Source organism: Somniosus microcephalus, chromosome 11 (genome assembly GCF_052327205.1).
Source record: "Somniosus microcephalus isolate GS21.2 chromosome 11, FLI_Smic_1.0, whole genome shotgun sequence".
Taxonomy (NCBI): domain Eukaryota; kingdom Metazoa; phylum Chordata; class Chondrichthyes; order Squaliformes; family Somniosidae; genus Somniosus; species Somniosus microcephalus.
Genome location: NC_140997.1, coordinates 169,755,627 through 169,783,353, shown reverse-complemented (window position 1 = coordinate 169,783,353; position 27,727 = coordinate 169,755,627). Strand labels below are relative to the sequence as shown.

Below are 27,727 nucleotides of genomic sequence, written 5' to 3'. Positions count from 1 at the left end.
TGATATCTGCGCACTGGCTCAGACAGCTGTGGGAGTGCAGAGTGATGGGATTGTTTGGGAAAGGACTGAGATCGCTGCCATTTGCGATAATTAATTATTTTCTCTCCCTCTGTCTCTCTTTTTCCTGTTTTTTCTCTCCCTCTCTCTTTTTCTCTCTCTTTGTCTCCCTCCCTCTATCTCTCTCTCTCTCGTTTTGTGTCTCTGACTCTCCCTTTCTCTCTTGTCTCTTCCCCACGTTTATCATTGCCAAAAAGACACAGGTGAAATAGTGCCATTTTGAGACTGTTTTGGTGGTCTGTGGGGAGGGAGTGCAGGGAAAGCTGTCTAAATCCAGTGCTACAAACTGAGCAGGTAACTTGGCAGACGGGGAAGGTGGCAAGTGCTTTTTAATCTTTGGGAGGAGGTTGAGAGGATGAAAGGAGCAGGTTTGTTGAGCACACTTTGCTTACAGATCTGTTCGCAGTGTTTATTGAGCTGGATCTGCTGGGTTTGTCCTTGGTTCCCAGACTCCCTCCCAGATGTAAAATGTTACTGATCTCATAGGAATCCGGAGGCCAAACCTGAGTTAATGCCTTCATCCACCCACTCTGAAAACGGGCGTATTTTACACCTCGCACTGCTCCGTCTCACCAAGCTCGTAAAATCCAACCGTCCAATATTCCAGTTTCAATTCCCGCTTCTCATCACTGCCAATGTTTTATAATCAGGCTATAAAATTCCCAGCTCAAAGGGCAATGGGGATAATATAAATGCTGGATAATCACACAACAGGTCACTCGGCATCTGAAAGAGAAAGATAGGCGAGTGTTTTTGGTCAGAGACAAATGATAGAAGGGATATTTTAGTGTGTGTGTTCCCAGGTATTTTGGGAAACCAGTTGGGGGGTGGGGGACAGCGAGAGAGGAAATGATCTGTATCCAGCACTGTTAGTGATGCACCCAACCCCAGCCTGTGGCAGAGTCGCTGACCATACATTTCACATCAAAATAAGGATTGGAGTGCTGGCAGAAAAGGGATAATATTGGAGGCATCAGTGACCGTGGCCCATTTATTTGTGAGGTAGGATTATTTACCCTTTATTCCCACCCCCACCCAACCGAAGTTGTCAATCAGCGCTGGGTTATGATTCCACAAGTGCCAGCAGGAGGCAGTGGAGAGCCCTGGGTGGCTTCGTTTTCCTCCAGTATAGCCTGGGAAGTTTGCATTGATTGTTGTACAACCCCCATCACCACCTGGCTGCGAGCAACTTGCATCACAGAATGTCTCATTAAATTAATTAAAACCGGACGTGTCAACCCAGAATTCAGAACCGGAGCTGTCTGGTGTGGGGTTCGAACCCAGCACCTTCTGACTCCGAGACGAAGAATGCTAGCATTAGGCTCACTCCTGCAATCTTAAATACCAGTGTTAAATCCAAAGGCAGCCCGGAGCTACTTTCAGCAATGTAATGCAGGGTATGGGATACAAGAGCTAGGTGTGGTGTGGTAAGGCATATGCTTTAAGGAAGGTATTTCCCAAGGTGGCTGATGTCAGGCAGGGCAGCAATGGAAGGGGGAGAGGGACGGGTCCACAATTGACCTCGGGGGTGGAGTGGGGGGTTGCTGTGCTGCTGAGGGAGGGTTAAAGTCAGCCTGGCTTCCTGCCATGATTACCGTCCAGCTGGAAAGTGTGGGTGCCCTTCATGCTGGAATATCCTGCTGTCAGGCACTTCTGTGAAGAATGGACATTTAAATGAGAAAATTGGGCCCCTGGCACTGCTGCATCTTGGCCAGAGGGGGGGAGAAAATAAATTACTCGGATTGTGGGATTTAATATGGTGAATGTGAACAGCATACAGATCTGGATTTTAATGAGTTTGGAGTTTATGTACGGCTTGTTCTGGTGCTCGCTCTCTTTTTATAAACATTATAAATGTTGGGAGTCTATTGCAATCAGCAGGAGACTAACTCCCGGCTGTCACCTCACGGAATGAAGTGGGTTAACACTTTTATATATCGCTCCTCTTGCGGTTTGTTTATTAGACGTTGGAAGGGGGAAATATTAAGCTAAATTCAATTTCCACGACCTTGCTTGGCATTCAGAAGAACTCTTGACTGCCTCGTAAACTATCAGGCATCTATCAAGGGTCCCCGAGGACAAATTACTGGTGAAAAATTGAGCATTGTCTCCTGCTAATTGAATAGTAACAGTGATTAGCAGCTGCTCTCTTCTGATCGGCCAGTCTTGCTCCATTTTCTTTTGCTTCCACAAGGACTTTCCGCGGGAAGCTGGGCAGTGGCTCGACACCCTCATTGTTCATTTTAAACTTTCCATTTCATCCTTTCCCGTGTGGCCAGATCCCGCTCTGCCCAGCCATTGGAATAAATCGCCCAGTTGCCCCCCTCCTCTTGCAGAGTATTTTCAGTCGGTGCTGATGGGTGTGAAGGCTGAAGTGGCCATTGCTGGCCCCAGTTGAGGGGTTTCTTTTTTTCCCCAAAACGACAGGTTATTCAAACATTTCTGAAACTTTTTATATTTGAAAAAACCCAACTTGGATCTCCCGCTCGAACTCGGTCTCTCACCCCCCCCCCCAACTTTGTATCTAGTGGATCCGCCTCCCCGCAAAGTGTGTTGACTGATTATTTTAGCAGCGTGATATTAAACCGTGCGCTCTGTACGAGTCTAATTGCTGGAATTTTGCATAATCCCGCTCCGAATGAAGCAGGGATTTTCCCATCGACAAGGGGTTGGAATTGGTCTTAACTGGCGACTGGGTGACCAGTCTGAAGTGAGCACTGATTTGGTGGAGTCCAATGCAGTATTCACGGGAAGGGTATGGGAAGTTTCATGTATCTCAATAGTGGGACGAGTCATCATCATCATCATCATGGGTTATAAGGTGGTGGTTGGGGGGTATTTAAGGTGATCCAACCCAGTTATCTTCTATGTCGTCTGTACTTTGCATGTAAGAAGGGGTAGGTAGACATGTAGTGGCTGAAATTCCTCGGGATGCAATCCCTGCACCGTCGCTGGGATTGTGCCCTCCAGCGACCTAGCCAGAGTTTGAGGTTCCTGGGAGCGCACCTTATTTGCATAGTACAAGTGGCAATACAGACACATAGAATTATACAGCACAGGAGGAGGCCATTCGACCCATCGTGCCTGAGTTGGCTCTTTGAAAGCTATCCAATTAGTCCCACTCCCCTGCTCTTTCCCCATAGCCCTACATATTTTTCCTTTTCGAGTATTTATCCAATTCCCTTTTTTTAAAGTTACTACTGAAACTGCGTCCACCTCTTCCCCCCCCCTCTCAGGTAGTACATTCCAGATCATAACTCGCAGCAAAACAATTATCCTAATTTCCCCACCCCACCCCTGGTTCTTTTGCCAATTATCCCAAATTTGTGTCCTCGGGTGATCCTCCTTCCAGTGGAAACAGTTTCTCATTTACTCTATCAAAACGCCTCTATTAAATCTTTCCTCCGCCTTCTCTGCTCTCAGGAGAACATGTGGTCAGAAAATCTGGTATTTGTCCACCATTGGGGCCAGAGGATTTGCCCTGCCCCCTTCCCCTATCCCAGGGCGTGTCATCCTTGGCCCTCTGTCAGGGGTTCTTCAAGATCCAGACTGCCTCCCTGGCCTGGGTTCCATTGGTGGGGGCCCACCTGTAGCCCAGTACACCTCGGCTCCCTCGGCGGACCCAGCCCGAGCCGGGCGATGGGGTCAGGCTAGTGGCAACTATTGCCGTTATGAGTCACCGCCCATAGCTCCATCACCTTCAATGCCATTTGCCGTATAAGTGGAGGTTCCGGATGCCTTGCCAGTCAAACTGTAAACCCCAGGTAATGGGGAGGAGGGGGGAAACCTGCTGAACACCCCCCACTCTCACAATTCACAATTCAAATCGCTTTATTGGCATGATAAGTTACATCTTATGTTGCCAAAGCATCAAAATACATTTATGGTTTAGCACATAAACGCAGTTCTATTCATACAGTGTATAAACAGGTGTATCCCTGAGTGTATAAATATACATTCGCATTGTTTATATATATTCTTTTCTTAGTTTACTGGTTGTCCCTCTGTTCATGGCAAGCTGTAACATAGTGTGCCGCCAGTGTTACACAGCTTCTCTCCTCTCCCAGTAGGAATGGGAGTTTTTGGTTGTCATTCAGATTTCTGAAATCAGGGCATATTTGTGAGAATTTTTGGTAGAAATTCTCCCTGATGCCCTGATATTCTCCGCAGGCTGTGAGGAAGTGCATCTGTCTCCACTACTCCCTGACTGCAGTGAGAGCATATCCTGTCTTCTCTTGGCAGCCTGGTCTGCCTGTGTCTGCCTTTTTCGATCGCTAGGCTATGTTCGCTAAGTCTGTACCTTGTCAAGGTTCTTCTCAGTTTGTTATCCTTTACCATGGTCAGGTAATCAGCTATGTTGTATTGTCTGTTTAGGGCCAAGTAGCAATTGAGTTTGCTTTGGGTTTTTGTTGTTTCTGCCCAATATGTCAGATATTTTTCCTTTTGCTTAGCGACGATTGTGTTGGGTCGAATTCTTTGTGTTACCCTGTCACTGTCCTGGGGCTGGTTATTGTTAGTAGTTACTTCACTGAGTCCCAGGACTAGTTGACTGAGGGTATTCTTCTTTATGGTCAGCTCTTGGCATTTCAGGGCGTCGTAGTGATAGCATTGGGGATTGCTCATTTGTAGGTGATTCCAAAATTTGGTGGCTCTTTTTTGGATAGTGATTATTAATGGATATTGGCCTAGTTCCGCCCTGCATGCATTGTTTACTGTTTTCCTTTGAGTCCGGAGGGTACTTTTACAGAATTCTGCATGTAGGATCTCAATTGGGTGTTTGTCCCATTTTGCAAATTCTTGTTGAGTTAGCGGTCCCCATACTTCACTGCCATAGAGTGCAATTGGTTCAATTACTGATTTGAAAATTTTGAGCCAAATGCTAATTGGGATTTCTATTTGGATTGATTTTTTGATGGCATAGAAAGCCCTTCTTGCTTTCTCTTTCAGTTCATTCACAGCCAGTTTGAAGTTTCCCGTAGAACTGATTTTTAAGCCCAAGTATGTGTAGTTAGTGGTTTGTTCAATTTTGGTTGTTCCTACTGTGAAATTTATTTTGGGTCCCTGATGTTTGGATCTTTGCTGGAACACAAGGACCCACACACCCCCTCCCCCTCCCCCACACACCCTCGCCCCCTCCCCCACACACCCTCGCCCCCTCCCCCACACACACCCGCGCCCCCTCCCCCACACACACCCGCGCCCCCTCCCCCACACACACCCGCGCCCCCTCCCCCACACACACGCGCGCGCCCTCCCCCACACACACGCGCGCGCCCTCCCCCACACACACGCGCGCGCCCTCCCCCACACACACGCGCGCGCTCTCCCCCACACACACGCGCGCGCTCTCCCCCACACACACGCGCGCGCTCTCCCTCACACACACGCGCGCGCCCTCCCCCACACACGCGCGCGCCCTCCCCCACACACACGCGCGCGCTCTCCCCCACACACGCGCGCGCTCTCCCCCACACACACGCGCGCGCTCTCCCCCACACACACGCGCGCGCTCTCCCCCACACACACGCGCGCGCTCTCCCCCACACACACGCGCGCGCTCTCCCTCACACACACGCGCACAATTCAGCAGTTAACTCAGAAGATTCCCCCAGCAGGGAAACAACCCCCCTGCTTACCCGTGTTAACTGCTGTCGCCTCAGGCATGCCAGTCACTGCCTAGACAGCTCTAAGCAGTTTGGCAGACAGACGGGGTGGACTCGAGGGCTGAGTTGAACAGTCAAGATTGCATTAGGCATTCACATCATGAAACTGCAGGCAACCTACAGCTCTTGCTGGGGCTGGGCTGCAGACGTGATGGATTTCAACACCGAAGTTTGGGACAGCCTGTCTGGGAGTGGTGGGGGAGGGGGATGGCTGGCAATTTGCTGCCTTGCCGATCATTATATAAAAAGGCAAGAGTCCCCACGAGGGGTGGGGACAGCCGTGTGAATACACAATGAAGGGGGACTGACCAGCTGTCTCAGACACAATGAGAAAATAATCCAAAACAAGACGATTCTTAAAAAGGGGACTAACTCGCAACCTTGTGCCCCGACAGCAGTCAATCCATCCAAAAGGACACCGCTCCGCACCATACTTTTAAAGCCCAACAGCCTACAGCTTCCAGCAAACAAAAGGTGGCTGCAAACCTCAGCTGCAATGTAGGCTCATAAAAGCAAGCGGTCTATCCGGCTCCGAATGAAGTGGGACTTCCATCAGCAAGGCAGGTCTCGGGATTGGGAGCGGTCTGTAATGCCAGCACCACTTTCAAACCCTCCCCAGCAGTCACCATCCCACCTTCAACATGTCCTTTGGCCCACCTAAATAGACGTACCATTTTTTTTATTTTAATTTTTTTTTAAAAGGAGCACAGCAGTTCATTCTAGAGCGCTAGGTGTCCTGGGTCAATATTTATCCCTCAACCGACACCACTTAGAGCAGATTATCTGCTCATTATCACAGTGCTGTTTGTGGGATCTTGCTGTGCGCAAATTGGCTACTGCATTTCCCTACATTACAACAGTGACTGCACTTCAAAAGTACTTCATTGGTTGTAAAGCGCTTTGGGACATCGAGGTCATGAAATGTGCTATGCAAGAAAGACTTGCATTGATATAGCGCCTTTCATGACCACCGGATGTCTGAAAGTGCTTTACAGTCAATGAAGTACTTTTGAAGTGGAGTCACTGTTGTAATGTGGGAAACGCGGCAGCCAATATGCACACAGCAAGCTCCCACAAACAGCAATGTGATAATGACCAGACAATCTGTTTTTGTTATGTTGATTGAGGGATAAATATTGGCCAGGACACCAGGGATAACTCCCCTGCTCTTCTTCAAAATAGTGCCATGGGATCTTTTACATCCACCTGCGAGAGCAGACAGGGCCTCGGTTTAACGTCTCATCCGAAAGACGGTACCTCCAGCAGTGCAACACTCCTTCAGCACTGCATTGGAGTGTCAGCCTAACTTTAGCTCCAAGCCTTTGTAGTGGGACTTGAACCCACAACCTTCTGACTCAGAGGCGAGAGTGCTACCCACTGAGCCACAGCTGACATACAAGTTCTTTCTTTCGAGCAAAACTAACTTTATTTGGGAAGCAAGATAGGCTTGGGAGAAGGGACCCTTGGAACTACAAGGACTGAACTCCCTCGAGGGAGAGAAATGAGCGAATCAGAAGATCCACAACAGCCCCGCTTCCAGATTCCCCCCAACACCGCAAAAAAAAGCTATAAAAGCGATCAAGCATGAGCAGATGAGAGAAAAACCAGAAACACTTTTTGCTGACTGTTACAACAATGGGACAAAAAGTAACCTCATTTTCTACTCAGATCAGCCAGTGGCTTGGATCACAGCAATAAAATCACACTATACCAATGTTAAGCTAGAAAATACCGCAAATGGGTCCATAATGAAAATTAACACACCAGGAGACAGTTCAACCACGACGGTCAACGCGTACAATACCGGAACAATATTAGTGCAAGGCAACCTCGACAAATTTGCAACGGCCTTCAGGACACTGAAAAGATTAACTAAGGGGGAAAGGAACAGCCCCAGAGTGGCCCGCACTCCCCCCAACATTGACAACTTACCAGGAGTAAATCTGCCTGGTCAGGAGGTGAACGAGCCACACAGTTCAAACCAGACACTAACCCCGGGGAACCACAGCCACACGATACAACTGACAAACCCCAGCATAACTACCAGGGAGGAAGCCACACATAGTCCCCCTACCATTCCCAGCTCACCAAGAGAAGAGCAGCATAGCCAGGAAGTGAGTGAGCCCTCCAGGGCCGACCAGCCTAGCCAGGAAGTGAGTGAGCCTTCCAGGGCCGACCAGACACATACCCCGGGATCACACAGCCAGATACAACCAAAAGATAAATTTAATCAATTAGAGATAGAGATGGTTAAACTTAGAGAGGAGTTCCTCAAAATGAATGACGATCAAAATCAGGAGAGGGAGAGACACAAGAGAGAGCTGAAGCTACTTGAGAACCAGGTGAATCTACTTAGGAATCAGGTGAAAGAGCTGCAGGAAAAAGAAGAGCCAGAGGAGAGATAACACCATTAGAACAGCAACCAGAGGCTAGAGATAAGACAAGACAGAGCCAGACGGAACGGCTGCACTCCCACACGGAACGAAAGCAACAGACACACAATACAAGGGGTGCCACACAGACCGACCAGCATACTGAATCGCAATCTTCCCCCACCACCGTGGAACCACAAGCGAGCCGCTCACAAGAGGTACGCACACACCAGATACCCCAGCCCAGCACACACACTATGAGTCCAAGCGAAAGCCACCAGACAGTAAACACAAACAAGGCTGACGTCGTAATACTCATAGACTCAAATGGGAAATTTCTATGGGAGAAAAAGCTATTCCCTAGAAGTAAAGTAGAAAAGATCTGGTGCCCAACAACAAACAGAGCCATGGGATGGCTGACCAAAGCCAGATTAGGATCCCCCCAACACATAATAATACACACGGGCACAAATGACCTAAAGACCCAACAGAAAGAAGTAGCAACATCGCTCAGAGCAATGATTAGAAAGGCAAGCAGTACATTTCCAAACACTAGAATCACTGTTTCCACAATATTGCCGAGAACAGACTTCAACAACAACACAATTCATGAGATAAATGCCAGCATAGCAAGAGACTGCGAATCAAACCACAACGTACACCTGGCCCAACACCCCACCCTCGATGAGGAATGTCTTTACGACCACGTCCACATCCAAAGGCAAAGAATATCGATCTTTGCTAAAGCCCTGAAGGACGTCGCTTTTAACCGGGTCCATACCCAGACTCCAAGAAGACCCCCCCCCCCCCCCGACCACCAGAGATCAGCGGGGTACATATCAGGAACACTACAAGGACCACCAACACACCAACCGAGACCAGAGAGGATCCCCATGCAAAACAACAATATCAGACCTGCACCACTCCTGTCCCACAGGGGAATAGGACCGCTCCCAGCCAGACAGAGGGAGAGATGCACAGGACGTACGCAATACCTCAGACAGAAACAATCCATTAAGAGACAATAAGCAGATGTGCAGCAGCATCTACTTCCGCCTTATGGATCAAGGACTAATTAATAGAAAGAACTGTAACCAAATTGTATTAACTTTTATGGACAACTGAAGTGATTTTTTTTTCCCACACTTAGACACGACAAACACGTACCACCCTTTAACCTATCATAGTAAAAGATCAAACTTAACATGAAATCCTTATATATTTCGACCTGGAATATCCAAGGTCTACGCTCTTCAGTGCGAGAAGCGAAAAGTAGGACCCCAGAGTTCATAGATGAAACTAAAGACCTAGATATTATCATTTTACAGGAAACTTGGTATAAAGGAAAAGGACACACTGGCTGTCCCCAAGGGTACACTGAGCTGGTGGTCCCCTCCAATAAATTACCAAGTGTAACCCAAGGCAGAGACTCCGGAGGCATACTGATCTGGTTTAAAACAGAACTTAAAGAATTACATCAAATTTATAAAAAAAGGGCGAAAACCATATGTGGCTCAAACTTGAGAGGGAGATTATCTCAAACACCCAAGATGTTTACATTTGCGCACTTTATATCCCTCCAATCGATTCCCCGTACTACAAAGAGGACACCTTCTCCAACATGGAGGGGGAAATTATCCAATACCAGGCCCAGGGGAACGTGTTGATCTGTGGGGACCTCAATTCAAGAACGGGCGAAGAACCAGACTTCACCAATAATCAGGGAAACAATTACGTTTTCGGGAATAACCACTTTGACATCCCTTCCCTTCCATACAGGCATAACTGCGACAAGCAGTCAAATACCAACGGAAAACAGCTACTACAGCTATGTCGAAACCTGGGTCTGTACATTGTCAATGGTAGGTTCATAGGAGACCTCCTAGGAAGATCGACCTATTGCTCACCTCTTGGCTGCAGCACAGTAGACTATATGATTACAGACTTAGACCCATCCTCTTTCAGAGCATTCACAGTCAAACCACAAACAACACTGTCAGATCACAGTCAAATTACTATGTTCCTCAAAAAGACAGAAACAAACAACAGAAACACAACCCAGTAAACTGTACAACACCAAAAAATCGTACAGATGGGCCAAAAACGACACGGAAAAATACCAGAAAACAATTAGCAATGCATCAACTCAAGCTCTCTTAGACACCTTTCTGGATAACATATACACTCACAATAAAGAAGGCGTAAACCGGGCAGTTAGTAAACTAAACAATATTTTTGATAATTTGGCAACAAATGCAAACTTGAAAGCTCGCAAGAACAAACCCAAAACAAAAAACTATGAAAAATGGTTTGACCGAGATTGCCATAACATGAGGAAAAAACTTAGAAAAATATCAAACCAAAAACACAGACATCCAGAAAACGAGGAACTACGCCTTACTTATTGTCAGACACTAACACAATACAGAAACACACTCAGAACCAAAAAAGAGCAATATATTAAGAATACACTCAGCTCCATGGAGGAATCCATTGATTCCAATTGTTTCTGGGAAAACTTGAAAACACTACACAAAAAACAACACGACGATTTGGCCATTCAAAATGGGGACACATGGGTAAACCACTTTGAAAAATTATACCAGAAAAACACACTAAGACCAGAGCAACACCAAATATGCAAAAAACTGGAAAAGCTAGAAATGGCCATAAAAGATAACCAAAACCCGCTAGACGCCATAATAACAGAAAAAGAACTTCTTGAAAAACTCAAGGACCTGCGACCAGGAAAAGCCTGCGGGACAGACGGCATACTAAACGAGATGATTAAATACACAGACAACAAAATGAAACTGGCTATCCTAAAACTCTTCAACTTGGTTCTGAGTGTCGGTTATTTCCCTGATATCTGGAACAAAGAACTCATAACGCCCATATACAAAAGTGGGGACAAAATCGACCCAAACAACTATCGAGGCATCTGTGTAAACAGTAACCTGGGGAAGGTATTCTGTAGCATCATAAACAAAAGACTTATAAACTTCCTTGAGGAGCACAATGTCTTGAGTAAAAGCCAAATTGGATTCCTGCCAAACTATAGAACATCCGATCATATCTTCACCCTACAGACCCTAATTGACAAACACGTTCACCATAACAAAAGCAAAATCTACGCATGCTTTGTAGATTTCCAGAAGGCTCTCGACTCCATCTGGCATGACGGTTTATTCCTGAAACTTATCGAAAGCGGGGTAGGAGGGAAAACATATGTAATTAAATCAATGTATACAAACAACAAATGTGTAGTTAAAATTGGAGACAAACAAACAAAATACTTCCCACAGGGGCGGGGGGTGACGCAGGGCTCGCCAATCTCACCGACACTTTAATATTTACATAAATGAATTGGCAAAACTACTTGAACAATCTACAGCACCCGGCCTCACCCTATATGATCCAAGGTTAAATTCCTCCTCTATGCAGACGACCTGGTTCTGCTGTCACCAACTAAAGAGGGGCTACAGCAGAACCTGGACCTGCTGGAGTCGTACTGCCAGACTTGGGCCCTGACAATAAATCCCCAAAAACCAAAGTCCTTGTGTTCCAGCAAAGATCCAAACATCAGGGACCCAAAATAAATTTCACAGTAGGAACAACCAAATTGAACAAACCACTAACTACACATACTTGGGCTTAAAATCAGTTCTACAGGAAACTTCAAACTGGCTGTGAATGAACTGAAAGAGAAAGCAAGAAGGCTTTCTATGCCATCAAAAAATCAATCCAAATAGAAATCCCAATTAGCATTTGGCTCAAAATTTTCAAATCAGTAATTGAACCAATTGCACTCTATGGCAGTGAAGTATGGGGACCGCTAACTCAACAAGAATTTGCAAAATGGGACAAACACCCATTGAGATCCTACATGCAGAATTCTGTAAAAGTACCCTCCGACTCAAAGGAAAACAGTAAACAATGCATGCAGGGCGGAACTAGGCCAATATCCATTAATAATCACTATCCAAAAAAGAGCCACCAAATTTGGAATCACCTACAAATGAGCAATCCCAATGCTATCACTACGACGCCCTGAAATGCCAAGAGCTGACCATAAAGAAGAATACCCTCAGTCAACTAGTCCTGGACTCAGTGAAGTAACTACTAACAATAACCAGCCCCAGGACAGTGACAGGGTAACACAAAGAATTCGACCCAACACAATCGTCGCTAGCAAAAGGAAAAATATCTGACATATTGGGCAGAAACAACAAAAACCAAAGCAAACTCAATTGCTACTTGGCCCTAACAGACAATACAACATAGCTGATTACCTGACCATGGTAAAGGATAACAAACTGAGAAGAACCTTGACAAGGTACAGACTTAGCGAACATAGCCTAGCGATCGAAAAAGGCAGACCAGGCTGCCAAGAGAAGACAGGATATGCTCTCACTGCAGTCAGGAGTAGTGGAGACAGAGATGCACTTCCTCACAACCTGTGGAAAATATCAGGACATCAGGAGAATTTCTACCAAAAATTCTCACAAATATGCCCTGAATTCAGAAATCTGAATGACAACCAAAAACTCCCATTCCTACTGGGAGAGGAGAGAAGCTGTGTAACACTGGCGGCACACTATGTTACAGCTTGCCATGAACAGAGGGACAACCAGTAAACTAAGAAATTAATATATATAAACAATGCGAATGTATATTTATACACTCAGGGATATACCTGTTTATACACTGTATGAACAGAACTGCGTTTATGTGCTCAACCATAAATGTATTTTGATGCTTTGGCAACATAAGATGTAACTTATCATGCAATAAAGCGATTTGAATTGTGAATTGGGTGTGTGGGAGGGGGGGGGTGGGGAGGGGGGTGTGGGGAGGGGGGGTGTGGGGAGGGGGGGGGGTGGGGAGGGGGGGTGTGGGGAGGGGGGGTGTGGGGGGGAGGGGGAGGGGGGGTGTGGGAGGGGGAGGGGTGTGGGGAGGGGGGAGGAGGGGGGGTGTGGGGGGAGAGGGGCGGGGAGAGGACGGGGAGGGAGAGTAGAGGGGAGGGGGAGTGGGGAGAGGGAGGCGAGGGAGGAGGGGGAGGGGGGAGGGGGAGGAGGGGGGAGGGGGAGGGGTAGAGGGGGTGGGGAGGGGAGGGGAGGGGAGGGAGGAGGGGGAGAGGAGGGGGAGAGGGGGGGAGGGGGAGGGGGAGAGGTGAGGGAGGGGGGAGAGGAGGGGGAGGAGGGGGGAGAGGAGGGCGAGGAGGGTGGAGAGGAGGGCGAGGAGGGGGGAGAGGAGGGTGAGGAGGAGGGGGAGAGGGAGGGGGAGAGGGAGGGGGAGAGGGAGGGGGAGAGGAGGGGATGAGGAGGGGGAGAGATGGGGAGGGAGGTGGAGGAGGGGGGAGAGGGAGGGGGAGAGGGAGGGGGGAGAGGGGGGAGGGGAAGGGGAGCAGGGGGAAGAGGGGGAGGAGGGAGGAGGGGAGGAGGGGGAGGAGTGAGGGGAGCAGGGGGAGGAGGGAGGGGAGGGGAGGAGGGGGAGGAGGAGGGGGAGGAGGGGGAGAGGAGGGAGAGGAGGGGGAGAGATGGGGAGGGAGGTGGGGGAGAGGGAGGGGGAGAGGGAGGGGGGGGAGGGGAAGGGGAGCAGGGGGAAGAGGGGGGGAGGGGAAGGGGAGCGAGGGGAAGGGGAGCAGGGGGAAGAGGGGGAGGAGGGAGGGGGAGAGGGAGGGGAGGAGGGGGAGGAGTGAGGGGAGCAGGGGGAGGAGGGAGGAGGGGGAGGACGGAGGTCGATGGGATAAAGGAACAGATTGGGCACATTGGTTTAGGACGACTACTCATGAGGAGGTTAAACATTAACATGGATTGGTTGGGCTTTTCAATACTACTAAGAGACACTACTTGCAATCACACATTTGCTTATGTTGGTGAAGCTTACTTCTTTCGTATCTTTTTTTTTTATAGTTAGAGGAAAATGTTCTGCTCATCAAGGTGCAGAATCTCAGTGTTGGGAAAAATAACTTTTTCCCCCAGTTTGTATCTAAGAGTCAGTATCCAGTGCTCCCAGGTCGGAAGCTACATGCATGGCAAAGCTCCCTTTTTACCGTGTCAAACTTTCCTTAAAAATATGCAGTGGAATATGAGATCATGACTTTTTCATGTATTCCGAAGAACATTTTTCATCTGCTATTTTAACAGAGGCCTTAACCCATTTAAAATAAACATTAATAAGTTCAGCATTTGTACATTCATATACCATGGTGTGATTTTAAGGCCAATGTGCCTCAGTTGTAACATCGGAATACTGTACTCCTTCCACTGAACAAATGTGACACCTCCATTTTTAACACCAATCATGATTTCTCTGATCAAGGCTTGTAATCTAAGATCAATAGGTGTCACATTACAAACTGGGTTCAGACAGCCCAAACTTACTTCAATCAGAGAGTGGCAGCATTTTTCACCCCTTCGGTTTGGCGTGAATTCAAGTGGCAGTTATAACCAGTCCCAAACTAACCTCCTTAAATAACATAATTGTTACAAATTGAACACCACTGCAACACAGATCAACTTGCACCAGAAGTAACAGCATAATTGAATAGAATATGATCTGTTCTCTATTGAACCAAATAATTTGTTTCAGTATTAGATTAAAAAACTTACACGACATTCTTGGGATTCTGATTTGAGCACTGCTGATTCCGTCACCACCATCGCTGAATGTCTTCACTTCAATGATATAGTCAGCATCATCGGGGAGTAGAAGCTCCACAGACGTGTTATTGGTTTCTATCACCTTTGTACTGCTCTGTCTGTTATTTCTGTATAAAACCTGTAAAGGTACAGAGCACACAAGAGTTATTCATAAAACTAAACCATAAAACCAGCAGGCAGCTGAACAGGAAACACTGACAATGACTGACATGTATGCATCACTGAGCTTTTCTGTTTCTCCTGCACCAAGATGGATAATATTACATATGGAGCCATAAAGTTTCACTGGATATTTCAATCATACGTTCTCACTGGGTTAGGCATCTTTTAAGTTTGTAGGCCAGCATCGTCAGTTGAATTACAGTGAGTTGTCATACTGCACTGTCCATTATTTCTGCATTTAATCCTTTGTTGTGTAGCTTCTGGGCTTCTTTGCACCTTTGATATTACCAGGTTTTTTTGTTCCTGTCTGGGGAGAGCAACTGCAACATTCTCCCTTTTTTATTTTTCTTCAATACTGAGCACCACCAATATGGAGATCCGAGGTACAAACCAGGGCGTGGGATTAAATCTGCTCATTTACTTTCAAGGAACAGGTGGCCTGAATCCAATTGGAGATTTTGTGTGTGTGCACACTGTCATCAGCTCTGTACAGGACCCAATTTTATGCTCAGGATTACAGCCAGGTGGCAAGGAAATCATGCCTCTGAAGTTGGCTGCACTCCGGTCGAGTAAAAGACCTCTCCTGGTTAGTCGCAGAAACAATGTCGCTGCTGTTTTATTTCAGGGTTACCGCGGCCCTTCACCGAGGTTACGGCGGATGCTTGGGAGAACTCTCGCGGAAATTCACCCCAACACTCCGAAACTAGAATGAGGCAGTGGGCTCCAAATGAATGAACTGAGATATAAAAATTAAAAGCCTATTGAGACGTGGTAATCTAAAACCGCATGGCAAGAAGATTTCCTTGAAGAGGGAGAATTATGAATAGCGCTCCTCTTAAAAATCTTACCATTAAAAATAATAACTAATATCCTTCTGATTGTTATTTTTAAATTTCTGATGAGATTTTGTATTATTCAGACAGTGATTAGAAGGTCGCAGAGCCCAGCACTGATGAAGGAGCTGAACCGTCATCAGTGTATGCTCTCCTCAACCTAGGGGATGTCACATTTCAAATGTGTGCACATTTTTTTGTAATGTTTTGGTGAATTTTGTGTTCATTACGTTCAGATGAAGGATGTTCATGCTGAGGAATGAAACATTTTACCAAATTTTGCACTCGGTGTCAGCCTGGAGCACCCCCAGGTATTGTATGAATTAGCTTCTGGGTAAAGTTCACTCTAGCCATGCACTTTAACCTCAAGAAAACAACCTCCCACGGTAACAGCGTGACAATTTTTAAAGACCTTTTGTAATTTTGTTCTGCTCATCAAGATCAGAGATATTTGTGACGGTGAAGAGAAGGCACTCCATTTCAGATAGCCAGTATCAGCGTCATGATGCTCTCAGGTCAAGTACAGCACAGTTAAGTGCATGCTGCAGCTTCCTTTCCTTTGTCCTGTAATGTGCCTTAGCCCCAACCTCAAAAGAGTAACCCTTAACTGCACCAGTGTCACATTTTCCCGTACTCTTTTGGTTTTTTGGCCTCTCTTAGTTAGATTCACAATTAGCAAAGATACAAAATTAGGAGGAGCTCGGCAATGGAGAACAACTGCTCCTTAATGGTGATTTTTTGGAAGGAGAAACATCAGAAGGGGCCAGGTATTTTTGGTCACAATGATGCTCTGTTCTGAAGTTTACATCAAGGTGAACATTCAATATTTACCAAATGCTTTTTCATGAGATAGTAGATCTTTAATGTCAATTACACAGAACTTTACATTGCTGTACCTGATCTGTGAATGCTTGAGGTTATACTGTGTGCAAAATATAGTGAAGTTTCATTTCTTGCGTGGCTCCAAGTATATAAAAGTAAACAGTATCTGCTGATGCACAGTGTGATCCTAAATGGAGTGCTTTTAGACAGAGTGCTAAATTGGGAATTTGGAGAAAGTGGGAATTCGGAGCAGCGGGGGGAAGGAGGAGAGAGTGAGAGGAGCGGCCGGCGATAAAGGTAAGCCCGCCAGCCCAGAGGGAATACGAGCGTCAGGGAGTGAGGTAAATGACGTCAGCACAAGGGAAGGCGCTGAAGAGAAAAAAACAAATTGGTGAGTAGCTGGTGATTGTTCTTTTTTTAAGTCTTGAGTTTATTTCTGTTAAGTTAGTTAATAATCTATTACGTAGAGGCATGGAAGGGCACCGCAGTCCCATGGAATGCACATCTTGTGCCATGTGGGCACTCCAAGATGCTTCCCGTGTCCTGGACAGCCACCTGTGCAGGAAGTGTCGGCTGGAGGAGCTCAAGCTCCGGGTTTTGGAGCTTGAGCAGCAGCTGGCATCACTGTGGTGCATCCGCGAGGCTGAGCGCTATGTGGATAGCATGTTTCAGGAGGTGGTCACCCTGCAGCGTAAGGGTGTGCAGGCAGAGAGGAAATGGGTGACCGCCAGACGGACAAGGAGGACCAGGCAGGTAGTGCAGGAGGCCCCTAAGTGCATCTCGCTCTCCAACCGGTATTCACTGGTGAGGGTGATGGTTCCTCTGGGGAGTACGGCCAGAGCCAAGTCCACGGCACCACAGGTGGCTCAGCTGTACAGTGAGGGGTGGGAGGAGGAAGAGTGGGAAAGCAATAGTGGTAGGGGACTCGATAGTATGGGGAACAGACAGGCGTTTCTGCAGCCGCAGATGTGACTCCAGTATGGTATGTTGCTTCCCTGGTGCCAGGGTCAAAGATGTTACTGAGCGGCTGCAGAACATTCTGAGGGGGGAGGGTGAACAGCCAGAGGTCGTGGTCCATATTGGTACCAACGACATAGGTAGAAAGAGGGATGAGGTCCTACAGGCAGGTTCTAGGGAGCTAGGAAAGAGATTAAAAAGCAGGACCTCAAAGGTAGTAATCTCTGGATTACTCCCGGTGCCACACGCGATTGATTATGGAAATAGGAGGATACAGCAGATGAATGTTTGGCTGGATGATGGTGCAGGACGGAGAGCTTCAGATTCCTGGGGCCGGTTCTGGGGGAGATGGGACCTGTATAGGCCGGACGGGTTGTACCTCAACAGAGCCGGAACCAATGTCCTCGCAGGGGGGGTTTGCTAGTGCTTTTGGGGAGTGTTTAAACAAATTTGGCAGTGGGATGGGCACTAGGATGTAACATTAGAAAGGAGAAACAAAGTGCACAAAAGATTGGAAGAGACAGATAGCACTAGAGTAAGAAATAGTAAGGTATTAGGTGGGGTCAGACTAAGAGAGAATACAAGAAAGTCTAAGATAGGTTTACAGTGCATGTGTGTAAACGCACGAAGCGTGGTAAAATAAGGTTGGTGAGCTGCAGGTGCAAATAGTCACATAGGAATATGATGTCATGGTGATAACGGAGACCTGGCTCAAAACAAGGCAGGATTGGGTTTTAACTATTCCTGGATATAAGGTGTTCGGGAAAGAATGTGAAGGAAAGAAAGGAGGTGGGGTGGCAGTATTGGTTAAGGAGAATGTTACAGCACTGGAGAGAGAGGATGCCCTGGAGGGGTCAAGGACAGAATCTATTTGGTTCGAGTTAAGAAATAAGAGAGGCGCCATGACATTACTAGATGTATTCTATAGGCCACCAACTAGTGGGAAAGATATAGAGGAGCAAATTTGCAGGGAAATTATATAGAGGTGCAAGAACTACAGAGTAGTGATAATGGGGGACTTCAATTATCCTAATAAAGACTGGGCTAGTAATAGAGTAAAGGGCAGAGAGGGAGAGAAATTTCTGAAGTGTGTTCAGGAGAACTTTCTTGATCTGTACATTTCTGGCCCAATGAGGAAGGAGGCATTGCTGGATCTGGTTCTGGGGAATGAGGTGGGTCAAGTGGAGCAAGTGTCAGTAGGAGAACATTTAGGGAACAGTGATCATAGTATCATAAGGTTTCGATTAGCTATGGAAATGAACAGGGAACAATCTGGAGTAAAAATACTTAATTGGAGGAAAGCAAATTTCAGTGGGTTGAGAACGGATCTGACCCGGGTAAATTGGAACCAAAGATTGGCAGGCAAAACTGTAATGGAAAAATGGTCTGCCTTTAAAGAGGAGATGGTTCAGGTACAGTCAAGGTACATTCCCACAAAAGGGAAAGGTAGGGCAACTAAAGCCAGGGCTCCCTGGATGACAAAAGAGATAGGGAATAAGATGAAGCAGAAAAAGAGCACGTATGACAGATGTCAGGTTGAGAATACAAGTGAGAATCAGGCTGAATATAGCAAGTTTAGAGGGGAAGTGAAAAAGAAAATAAGAGGGGCAAAGAGAATATGAGAATAGATTGGCAGCTAACATAAAAGTGAATTCAAAAGTCTTCTTTAGGCATATAAATTGTAAAGAGGTAGTAAGAGAAGGGGTGGGGCCAATTAGGGACCAAAAAAGAGATCTACACATGGAGGCAGAAGGCATGGCTGAGGTACTAAATGAGTACTTTGCATCTGTCTTCATCAAGGAAGAATATACTGCCAAAGTCATAATGAAAGTGAAAGGCAGACAGAAATAAATGGTAAAAGGGTGAGGAACAAAAAACAAAGGGCCAAACTAATTCATAAAAAATGTGAGCATAAAAAAAGCCTGAGGGTTTTATACCTTAATGCGAGAAGCATCAGGAACAAGGTAGATGAATTAGCTGTGGAAATAGAGGTTAATAATTATGATCTAATTGGGATTACGGAAACATGGTTGCAGGGTGAGCAGGGCTGGGAGCTTAACATACAGGGGTATTCAGTATTTAGGAAGGATCGACAAAAAAGAAAGGGAGGAGGGGTAGCATTGCTAGTAAAAGAGGGGATAAATGCAATTGAAAAGAAGGATATTAACTCAGTTAATACAGAATCTATATGGGTGGAGCTAAGAAATAGCGAGGGGCGAAAAACAGTAATAGGAGTGGTATATAGGCCTCCAAATAGTAAAATAGAGGTTAGGGAGGGCATCACGAGGGAAATTAGAGAAGCGTGCAATAAGAGCACAGCTGTCATCATAGGTGACTTTAACTTACATATAGATTGGACTAGCCTAATCAGTAAAAATAATGAGGAGGAGGAATTCCTTGAGTGTTTAAGGGATGGTTATCTGGATCAATATGTCGAGGAACCAACTCGGGAACAGGCTATATTGGACTGGGTACTGTGCAATGAGAAGGGACTAATCAGTAATCTTGTTGTACGGGGACCCTTGGGTCAGAGCGATCATAACATGATCGATTTCTCACTCGAAATGGAGAGCGAAGAAATTGACTCGGAGACTAAGGTCCTGAATTTAAACAAGGGGAATTATGATGCCATGAGACGGGAACTGAGTAGGTCTGATTGGACAACGTTCCTGGGAGGACTGGAGGTAGATAAACAATGGCAAACATTTAAAGATAGAATGACAAAATTGCAAAAATTGTTTATACCAATCTGGCATAAAAGGAAATCTAAAAAGGTGACTCAACCGTGGATAACAGGGGAAATTAGAGACAGCATAAAATCCAAAGATAGGGCGTATAAAATAGCCAAAAAAAGCGCCAGAGCGGAAGATTGGGAACAGTTTAAGATAGAGCAAAGGAGGGCAAAGGGCATGATCAAGAGGGGCAAAATAGCTTACGAAAACAAGCTGGCGGAAAATATAAAAACTAACTCCAAAAGCTTTTATAAATATATCAAAAGGAAAAGACTGGTGAAAACCAAAGTTGGTCCATTGCAGTCAGATACGGGGGAATATATAATGGGAAATAAGGAAATGGCAGATCAACTAAATGCATACTTTGGGTCAGTCTTTACGAAGGAAGACACAAAAAACCTCCCTGGGATATCGGGAAAAATAGGGACATTGGCAAAGGAGGAACTGACGCAAATCAATATCTCTAAGGATATGGTGTTAAGGAAGCTAAAGGGATTGAAGGTGGACAAATCCCCAGGGCCTGATAACATGCATCCTAGGGTACTGAAGGAGGTGGCCCTAGAGATAGCGGATGCACTAAGGATGATTTTTCAGAATTCATTAGACTCGGGAACAGTGCCGATGGATTGGAGGGTAGCTAACGTTACCCCACTATTCAAAAAGGGGGGTAGGGAAAAAGCAGGTAATTACAGACCTGTAAGCCTTACATCAGTTGTGGGCAAAATGCTGGAGTCCATCATTAAGGATGAAATAGCGGAGCACTTAGCAAATGGGGACAGGATAGGACAGAGTCAACATGGATTTACAAAGGGTAAATCGTGCTTGACTAATCTATTGGAATTTTTTGAGGGAGTAACTGGTAGAATAGATGGGGGAGAGCCAGTAGATGTGGTGTACCTGGACTTCCAAAAGGCCTTCGATAAGGTCCCACATAAAAGATTAGCATGGAAAATTGAGGCTCATGGGATAAAGGGGAAAGTTTTGGCGTGGATAGGGAACTGGCTGTCAGATAGAAAACAGAGAGTTGGAATAAACGGCTCATTTTCTGAATGGCAGGCAGTAACAAGTGGGGTACCACAGGGATCTGTCCTGGGCCCCCAGCTGTTCACAATTTACATTAATGACCTGGATCAGGGAGTCGGATGCAGCATTTCCAAATTTGCAGACGACACTAAACTAGGAGGGGGGGTGGGCTCAGAGGAAGAGACCAGGAAGCTCCAGAGCGATTTGGACAGACTGGGCGATTGGGCGGATAAATGGCAGATGCACTATAATGTGGACAAGTGCGAAGTTATCCACCTTGGGTGCAGGAACGGGAGGGCAAATTATTATTTAAATGGCAATAGATTGGGAGAGGGGGAAGTACAGAGAGACCTGGGTGTTCTTGTACACCAGTCACTGAAGGCGAGCATGCAGGTGCAACAGGCGGTCAAGAAGGCAAACGGTATGCTGGCCTTCATAGCAAAAGGGTTAGAATACAGGAACAGGGATACCTTGCTGCAGCTGTACAGGGCACTGGTGAGACCACACCTCGAGTACTGTGTACAGTTTTGGTCGCCTCATCTGAGGAAGGATGTTCTTGCCATGGAGGGGGTGCAGCGGCGATTCACCAGGCTGATACCAGGAATGGCGGGAATGACCTATGAGGAGAGACTATGTAGTTTAGGGATGTACACACTGGAGTTTAGAAGATTGAGAGGGGACCTCATAGAAGTGTATAAAATTCTGACAGGTCTAGACAGACTGGATGCAGAAGGAATGTTTCCCTTGGCGGGTGAGAACAGAACTAGAGGACATAATTTAAGGATAAGGGCTAAACCATTTAGGACAGAGATGAGGGGGAATTTCTTCACTCAGAGAGTGGTGAACCTGTGGAACTCATTGCCACAGAGGGCAGTGTACGCCAGCTCATTAAATATATTTAAGAGGGAATTAGATATATTTCTACGGGCAAAAGGGGTTAAGGGTTACGGAGAGAAGGCGGGGACGGGATACTGAATTAAAGGATCAGCCATGATCTCATCGAATGGCGGAGCAGGCACGAAGGGCCGAATGGCCTACTCCTGCTCCTATCTTCTATGTATCTATGTATCTATGAAAGAGGAGGTAGTGGAGATAATGGATGAGATAAAAATTGATAAAGAGGAGGTACTAGAAAGGCTGTCTGAACTTAAAGTTGATAAGTCACTAGGACCTGATAGGATGCATCCTATGATGCTGAGGGAAGTTGAGGAGGAAATCGCAGAGGTACTGGCCATAATCTTCCAATCCTCCTTAGATACGGGGGTGGTGCCAGAGGACTGGAGAATTGCAAATGTTACATCCTTGTTCAAAAAAGGGTGTAAGGATAAACCCAGCAAATACAGGCCAGTCAGTTTAACCTTGGTGGTGGGGAAGCTATTGGAAATGATAATCAGGGAAAAATTAGCAGTCACTTGTGTAGTGTATGTGCTTTAAGTCAGAACTACTTTTTACAGCTCCTGTATACTGTAGTACCGGCAGTAACCACACCGGTATATAAGCTGTGCACATGCCTCTGTACTCCAGTCTAGAGATGACCCACCTCCAGTAAAGACCTGTTGTTTGTTTATATACAGCATCAATGTAATTCTTTATCAACTGAACCACGGATCTAACAGTGGCGACGAGTGTTGATGCGAATCTACCTGCTACATTAAACAAAAAAAACAAAAAAAAAATAGTCGAGTCCAGGAACACGGGCGTCGACCGCGAGCAACCACCCAGCAGTCAGGCAGAGATCCAACTTCGCTGAGGAGGCTGTGGAGAGCCGGGCTTGGTTCCCCAGCCACAACGAGCAGTAAGAGACCGACGACAGGTCCAGAGCAGACCCTTCCCGAGCAGCGGCGGCTGGAGCCGACCGACGGCAGAGAGAGAGAGCCGGGCAGCGTCGACGGGGTAAGAAAGAGGGTGAAGAGAGCAGGGCGCAGCCGGGGATTGATCACCGGGCGGCGGCGAGGACAAATTCTGCAAACCGGAGAGAGAGAGGGTAAGAAACAGCCGGGTTCTAGACTGAGTGGCGTCGACAAATATCAAGAGAAGAACGCGCAGAGCACAGCCAGGGATCACGGGCTGATCAGGGTCCGCGGGGCGAAGCAAGGGGAGACGCCATTGAGCCGCGGAGAAGCAGGGAGAGCACGGGAGGCGCCATTGAGCCGCGGAGAAGCAGGGAGAGCGCGGGAGGCGCCATTGAGCCACGGAGAAGAAGAAAGAGCGCGGGAGACGCCATTTTGCAAAGCCGCAGCGGAGAAGACGGGTGAGCGCGGGAAGGAAGGAAAGGGCGGGAGACGCCATTTTGTGCCAGCGGAGAAGAAGGGGAAGCGCGGGAGGCGCCATTGGTGATAGTTAACGCACAACCAAGGATGCCGAAGAGTGGCAGTATCTCTACGTTCGACAATGAAATCGGAGATTGGGCGATATATGTGGAACGTATTGAGGTGTACTGCAGGGCGAATGAAGTGCCAGATGCTAATAAAGCACTGGTTCTGTTAAATTCCATGGGTGCAAAAACTTATGGGTTACTGCGAAATCTAATAACCCCAGAGAAGCCGGTAAACAAGGATTTTGGAAGCATAGTAGAAATCCTACAGGACCACTTAAGCCCCACACCGCTGCTGATAGCAGAATGATTTAAGTTCCATAAAAGGAACCAACACAAAAACGAAAGCAATGCTGAGTACCTAACGGAACTGCGCAAGCTATCGAAATACTGCCAGTTTGGAGCGGGACTAGCAGACACGTTAAGGGACAAGTTTGTGTGTGGGCTACAAAGTGAAGGAACCCAGAAATGGCTTCTATCAGAAAAGGACCTTACGCTGGACAAAGCTTTCAATATGGCAGTATCACATGAAGCAGCCGCAAGGGGCGCTGCAGAGATACAACGGAGACCGCAAGAATACGGCACCAACGAAATGACCTATGGAACAGGGAAGTGCTATCGCTGCGGCAGAACAACACATGACCAGAAAGATTCTTGGTTGAAGGACCAAGTGTGCAGACAGTGTGGGAAAGCAGGACACATAGCAAGAGTCTGCAGGTCTGGGAAGAAAACCAACAGTAAGAAATCTCCACAGGAGAAGTACAAAAAGGTACACCAGGTGATGGACAGTGGTTCAGACGAACAGAAAAGTGACACAGACTCTGGAAGCAAGGAGCTGGGTTGTCTGAAACTACATAATGTAACCGAAATAGAGGATCACCAGACTATCTGGGTTACACTCAAGATAGACGGAGTCCAAGTGGAAATGGAATTGGACACAGGGTCAGCTCTAACAGTCATAAATCAAAGAGACTACAAGCGGCTATTTTCACACATACCCTTGAAAGCTACAGAGATTGTCTTGAAGATGTATACGGGGCAAAAAGTCTACCCCAAAGAAAAGATCCGTATCTGTGGGGATTTTAAGGTGACAATGAACCCAGTCCTTCACACGGTGCAATATCCGCTTCCACGAATTGAGGATATTTTCGCCTCGCTATCTGGTGGTAAACGCTTCACCAAAATTGATCTAGCCCAGGCGTACTTGCAAATGGAGGTAGAAGAAGCTTCGAAACATTACCTTACGATCAACACCCATAAAGGTCTCTATCAATACAACCGGCTGGTGTTTGGAGTAGCCTCGGCTCCGGCTATCTGGCAAAGGGCGATGGATCAGGTCCTGCAAGGGATTCCAGGGACCCAGTGTTATTTGGACGACATCTTGGTCACGGGCGAAAATGACAGTGATCACCTCGCTAACTTGGAGAAGGTGCTCGCCAGATTAAAGGAATATGGGCTACGAGCTAATCGCCACAAGTGCGAGTTTTTCCAGAAACAGATCTCGTATTGCGGCCACGTCATCGATGAAGAGGGGTTACATAAGTCCCCAGACAAGATTGAGGCAGTAGTCAAGGCTCCAGCACCGGAAAATGTATCACAACTGAGGTCGTTCCTCGGGCTGGTAAACTATTACCACAAGTACTTACCAAATTTGTCTACGGTACTACACCCGCTGAACACCCTACTGCAAACAGGGGTACCATAGAAGTGGGATGACGAACGTAGACGAGCTTTCCAGAAGTGTAAAGAATTGATCACATCAAAAGAGGTGTTGGCCCATTTCAACCCAGCACTACCAATTCGTTTGACATGTGATGCATCACCCTACGGCATTGGAGCGGTGCTGTCGCACAAATTCCCAGGCGGGTTGGAGAGGCCAGTGGCGTTTGCGTCTCGGTCACTAACCTCAGCTGAGCGCAACTACGCCCAGATTGACAGGGAGGCCCTCAGCCTAGTGTGGGGAGTAAAAAAATTCAACCATTATCTGCATGGGCAGAAGTTCACCTTGCTGACTGACCACCAACCACTTGCTTCCATCTTTAATCCTAAGAAGGGCGTGCCAGTAATGACTGCACAGTGGTTACAAAGATGGTCCCTGTTTCTAGGGGCGAATCAATATGAAATAGAATATAAAGGCACGAAACAGCATGGGAACGCTGATGGCCTATTGCGCCTGCCACTGCCTACGGTGGAGGAAGCACCAGCAGTGGACCCTATCGAGATATTTTATTCATCGGTAATTGAACGATTGCCAGTAACAAACGCGGATATAGAGAAGGAGACCCGCAATGATCCGACGCTGTCACGGGTATATGAATTGACGGTGAGGGGATGGCCAACACATGGCAACTCACTGTTGCCAGCATTCTCATCCAGAAGAGAACAGCTGTCAGTATGCCAGGGGACAGTGATGTGTGGATCCAGATTGGTGATTCCACCCAAGTTAAGGGAGAGAGTGCTAAAGGAGCTACATGAAGGTCATCTGGGGGGAGTGAAAATGAAAAGCCTTGCTAGGGCTTATGTGTGGTGGCCGGGAATCGATCAACAAATCGAAGACCTAACTAAGAGCTGCTTAGGATGCCAGAAGGTCCAAAATGCACCACCACATGCCCCTCTACACCCATGGGAGTGGCCCTCCTCTCCATGGCAACGGGTGCACATTGATTTCGCTGGTCCATTCATGGACTCAATGTTCTTAATAGCAGTGGATGCTCATTCAAAGTGGCCTGAGGTGATAAAGATGTCTTCAACCACTACAGAGAAAACAATTGCAGTCCTACGGACCATATTTGCCAGAAACGGTTTGCCAGAGCAGATCTGCTCTGATAATGGACCACAGTTTGTGTCCGACGAGTTCCAAAAATTCATGAAAAGGAATGGGGTAAGGCATTACACATCCGCCCCGTATCATCCAGCCACCAATGGATTGGCTGAGAGGTTCATACAAACCTTTAAGAAGGCGATAAAGGCCATGTGCGACGAGGAAATTCCACTACAGCATAAGATGGACAATTTCTTATTAGCCTACCGAAACGCGACACATGCCGTTACCAACCAGACCCCGGCCATGATGTTCTTTAACCGAAGGTTGAGATCTCGTCTGGACTTACTCAGACCAAACGTGCGAAGAAATGTTGAGGACAAACAATTCCAGCACATCAACGAGAAGCCGACAAGGAGCTTCAATGTAGGGCAACCAGTCTTGGCCCGTGGCTATCGAACAGAGAAGTGGCAACCCGGAACGATATGTACAAGGCAGGGGCCATTAATGTACACAGTGGATGTCGGGGAGAACATTGTGAGACGCCACGTCGATCAGATCTTAGCGTCACAGGAAGGCGTCAACCCCATGTCTCGAGTACCTGGGGATGAACCCGACATACCGGTAGCATCTACTTCAGACCCAGTAGCAGTGGAACCCGATGAACTACCCGATGAAAAGGGGTCAGAATCGCCTCTGCACCAAGAACAAGAACCTCCGGAAAGGCGCTATCCCGAAAGGGTTAGGAAGCCGCCCCAAAGACTGAATCTATAAATGGACTTTTGTTATTGAATGTACATGTAAAAATGTAATTGTTATTTGAATATTAAGGGGGTATTATTAATCTAAAAAGGGAGGAATTGTAGTGTATGTGCTTTAAGTCAGAACTACTTTTTACAGCTCCTGTATACTGTAGTACCGGCAGTAACCACACCGGTATATAAGCTGTGCGCATGCCTCTGTACTCCAGTCTAGAGATGACCCTCCTCCAGTAAAGACCTGTTGTTTGTTTATATACAGCATCCGTGTAATTCTTTATCCATTGAACCACGGATCTAACAACTTGGACAAGTGTGGATTAATTAAGGAAAGCCAGCACAGATTTGTTAAAGGCAAATTGTGTTTAACTAACTTGATCAAGTTTTTTGATGAGGTAACAGAGAGGGTTGATGAGGGCAATGTGACTGACGTGGCATACATGTACTTCCAAAAGGAGTTTGATAAAGTGCCACATAATAAGCTTGCCAGAAATGTTGAAGCCATGGAATAAAATTGGCAGTGGATACGAAACTGGCTAAGTGACAGGAAACAGAGAGTAGTGGTGAACAGTTGTTTTTCAGACTGGAGGAAGGTATACAGCGGTGTT

General features: G+C 46.9%; 1 protein-coding gene across 5 annotated transcripts in view; it reads right to left on the bottom strand.

The window, feature by feature from the left end:
• LOC147110976 (contactin-4-like) overlaps window positions 1-27,727 on the bottom strand; it is a 2,035,446-nt gene that overhangs the window by 178,085 nt on the left and 1,829,634 nt on the right. For all 5 annotated transcript variants that reach the window (XM_086001418.1, XM_086001414.1, XM_086001417.1 and 2 more), the window contains one exon: window positions 14,707-14,875. In XM_086001418.1, the coding sequence (XP_085857544.1) occupies window positions 14,707-14,875 (169 nt within the window). The remainder of the gene's footprint in view (window positions 1-14,706; window positions 14,876-27,727) is intronic.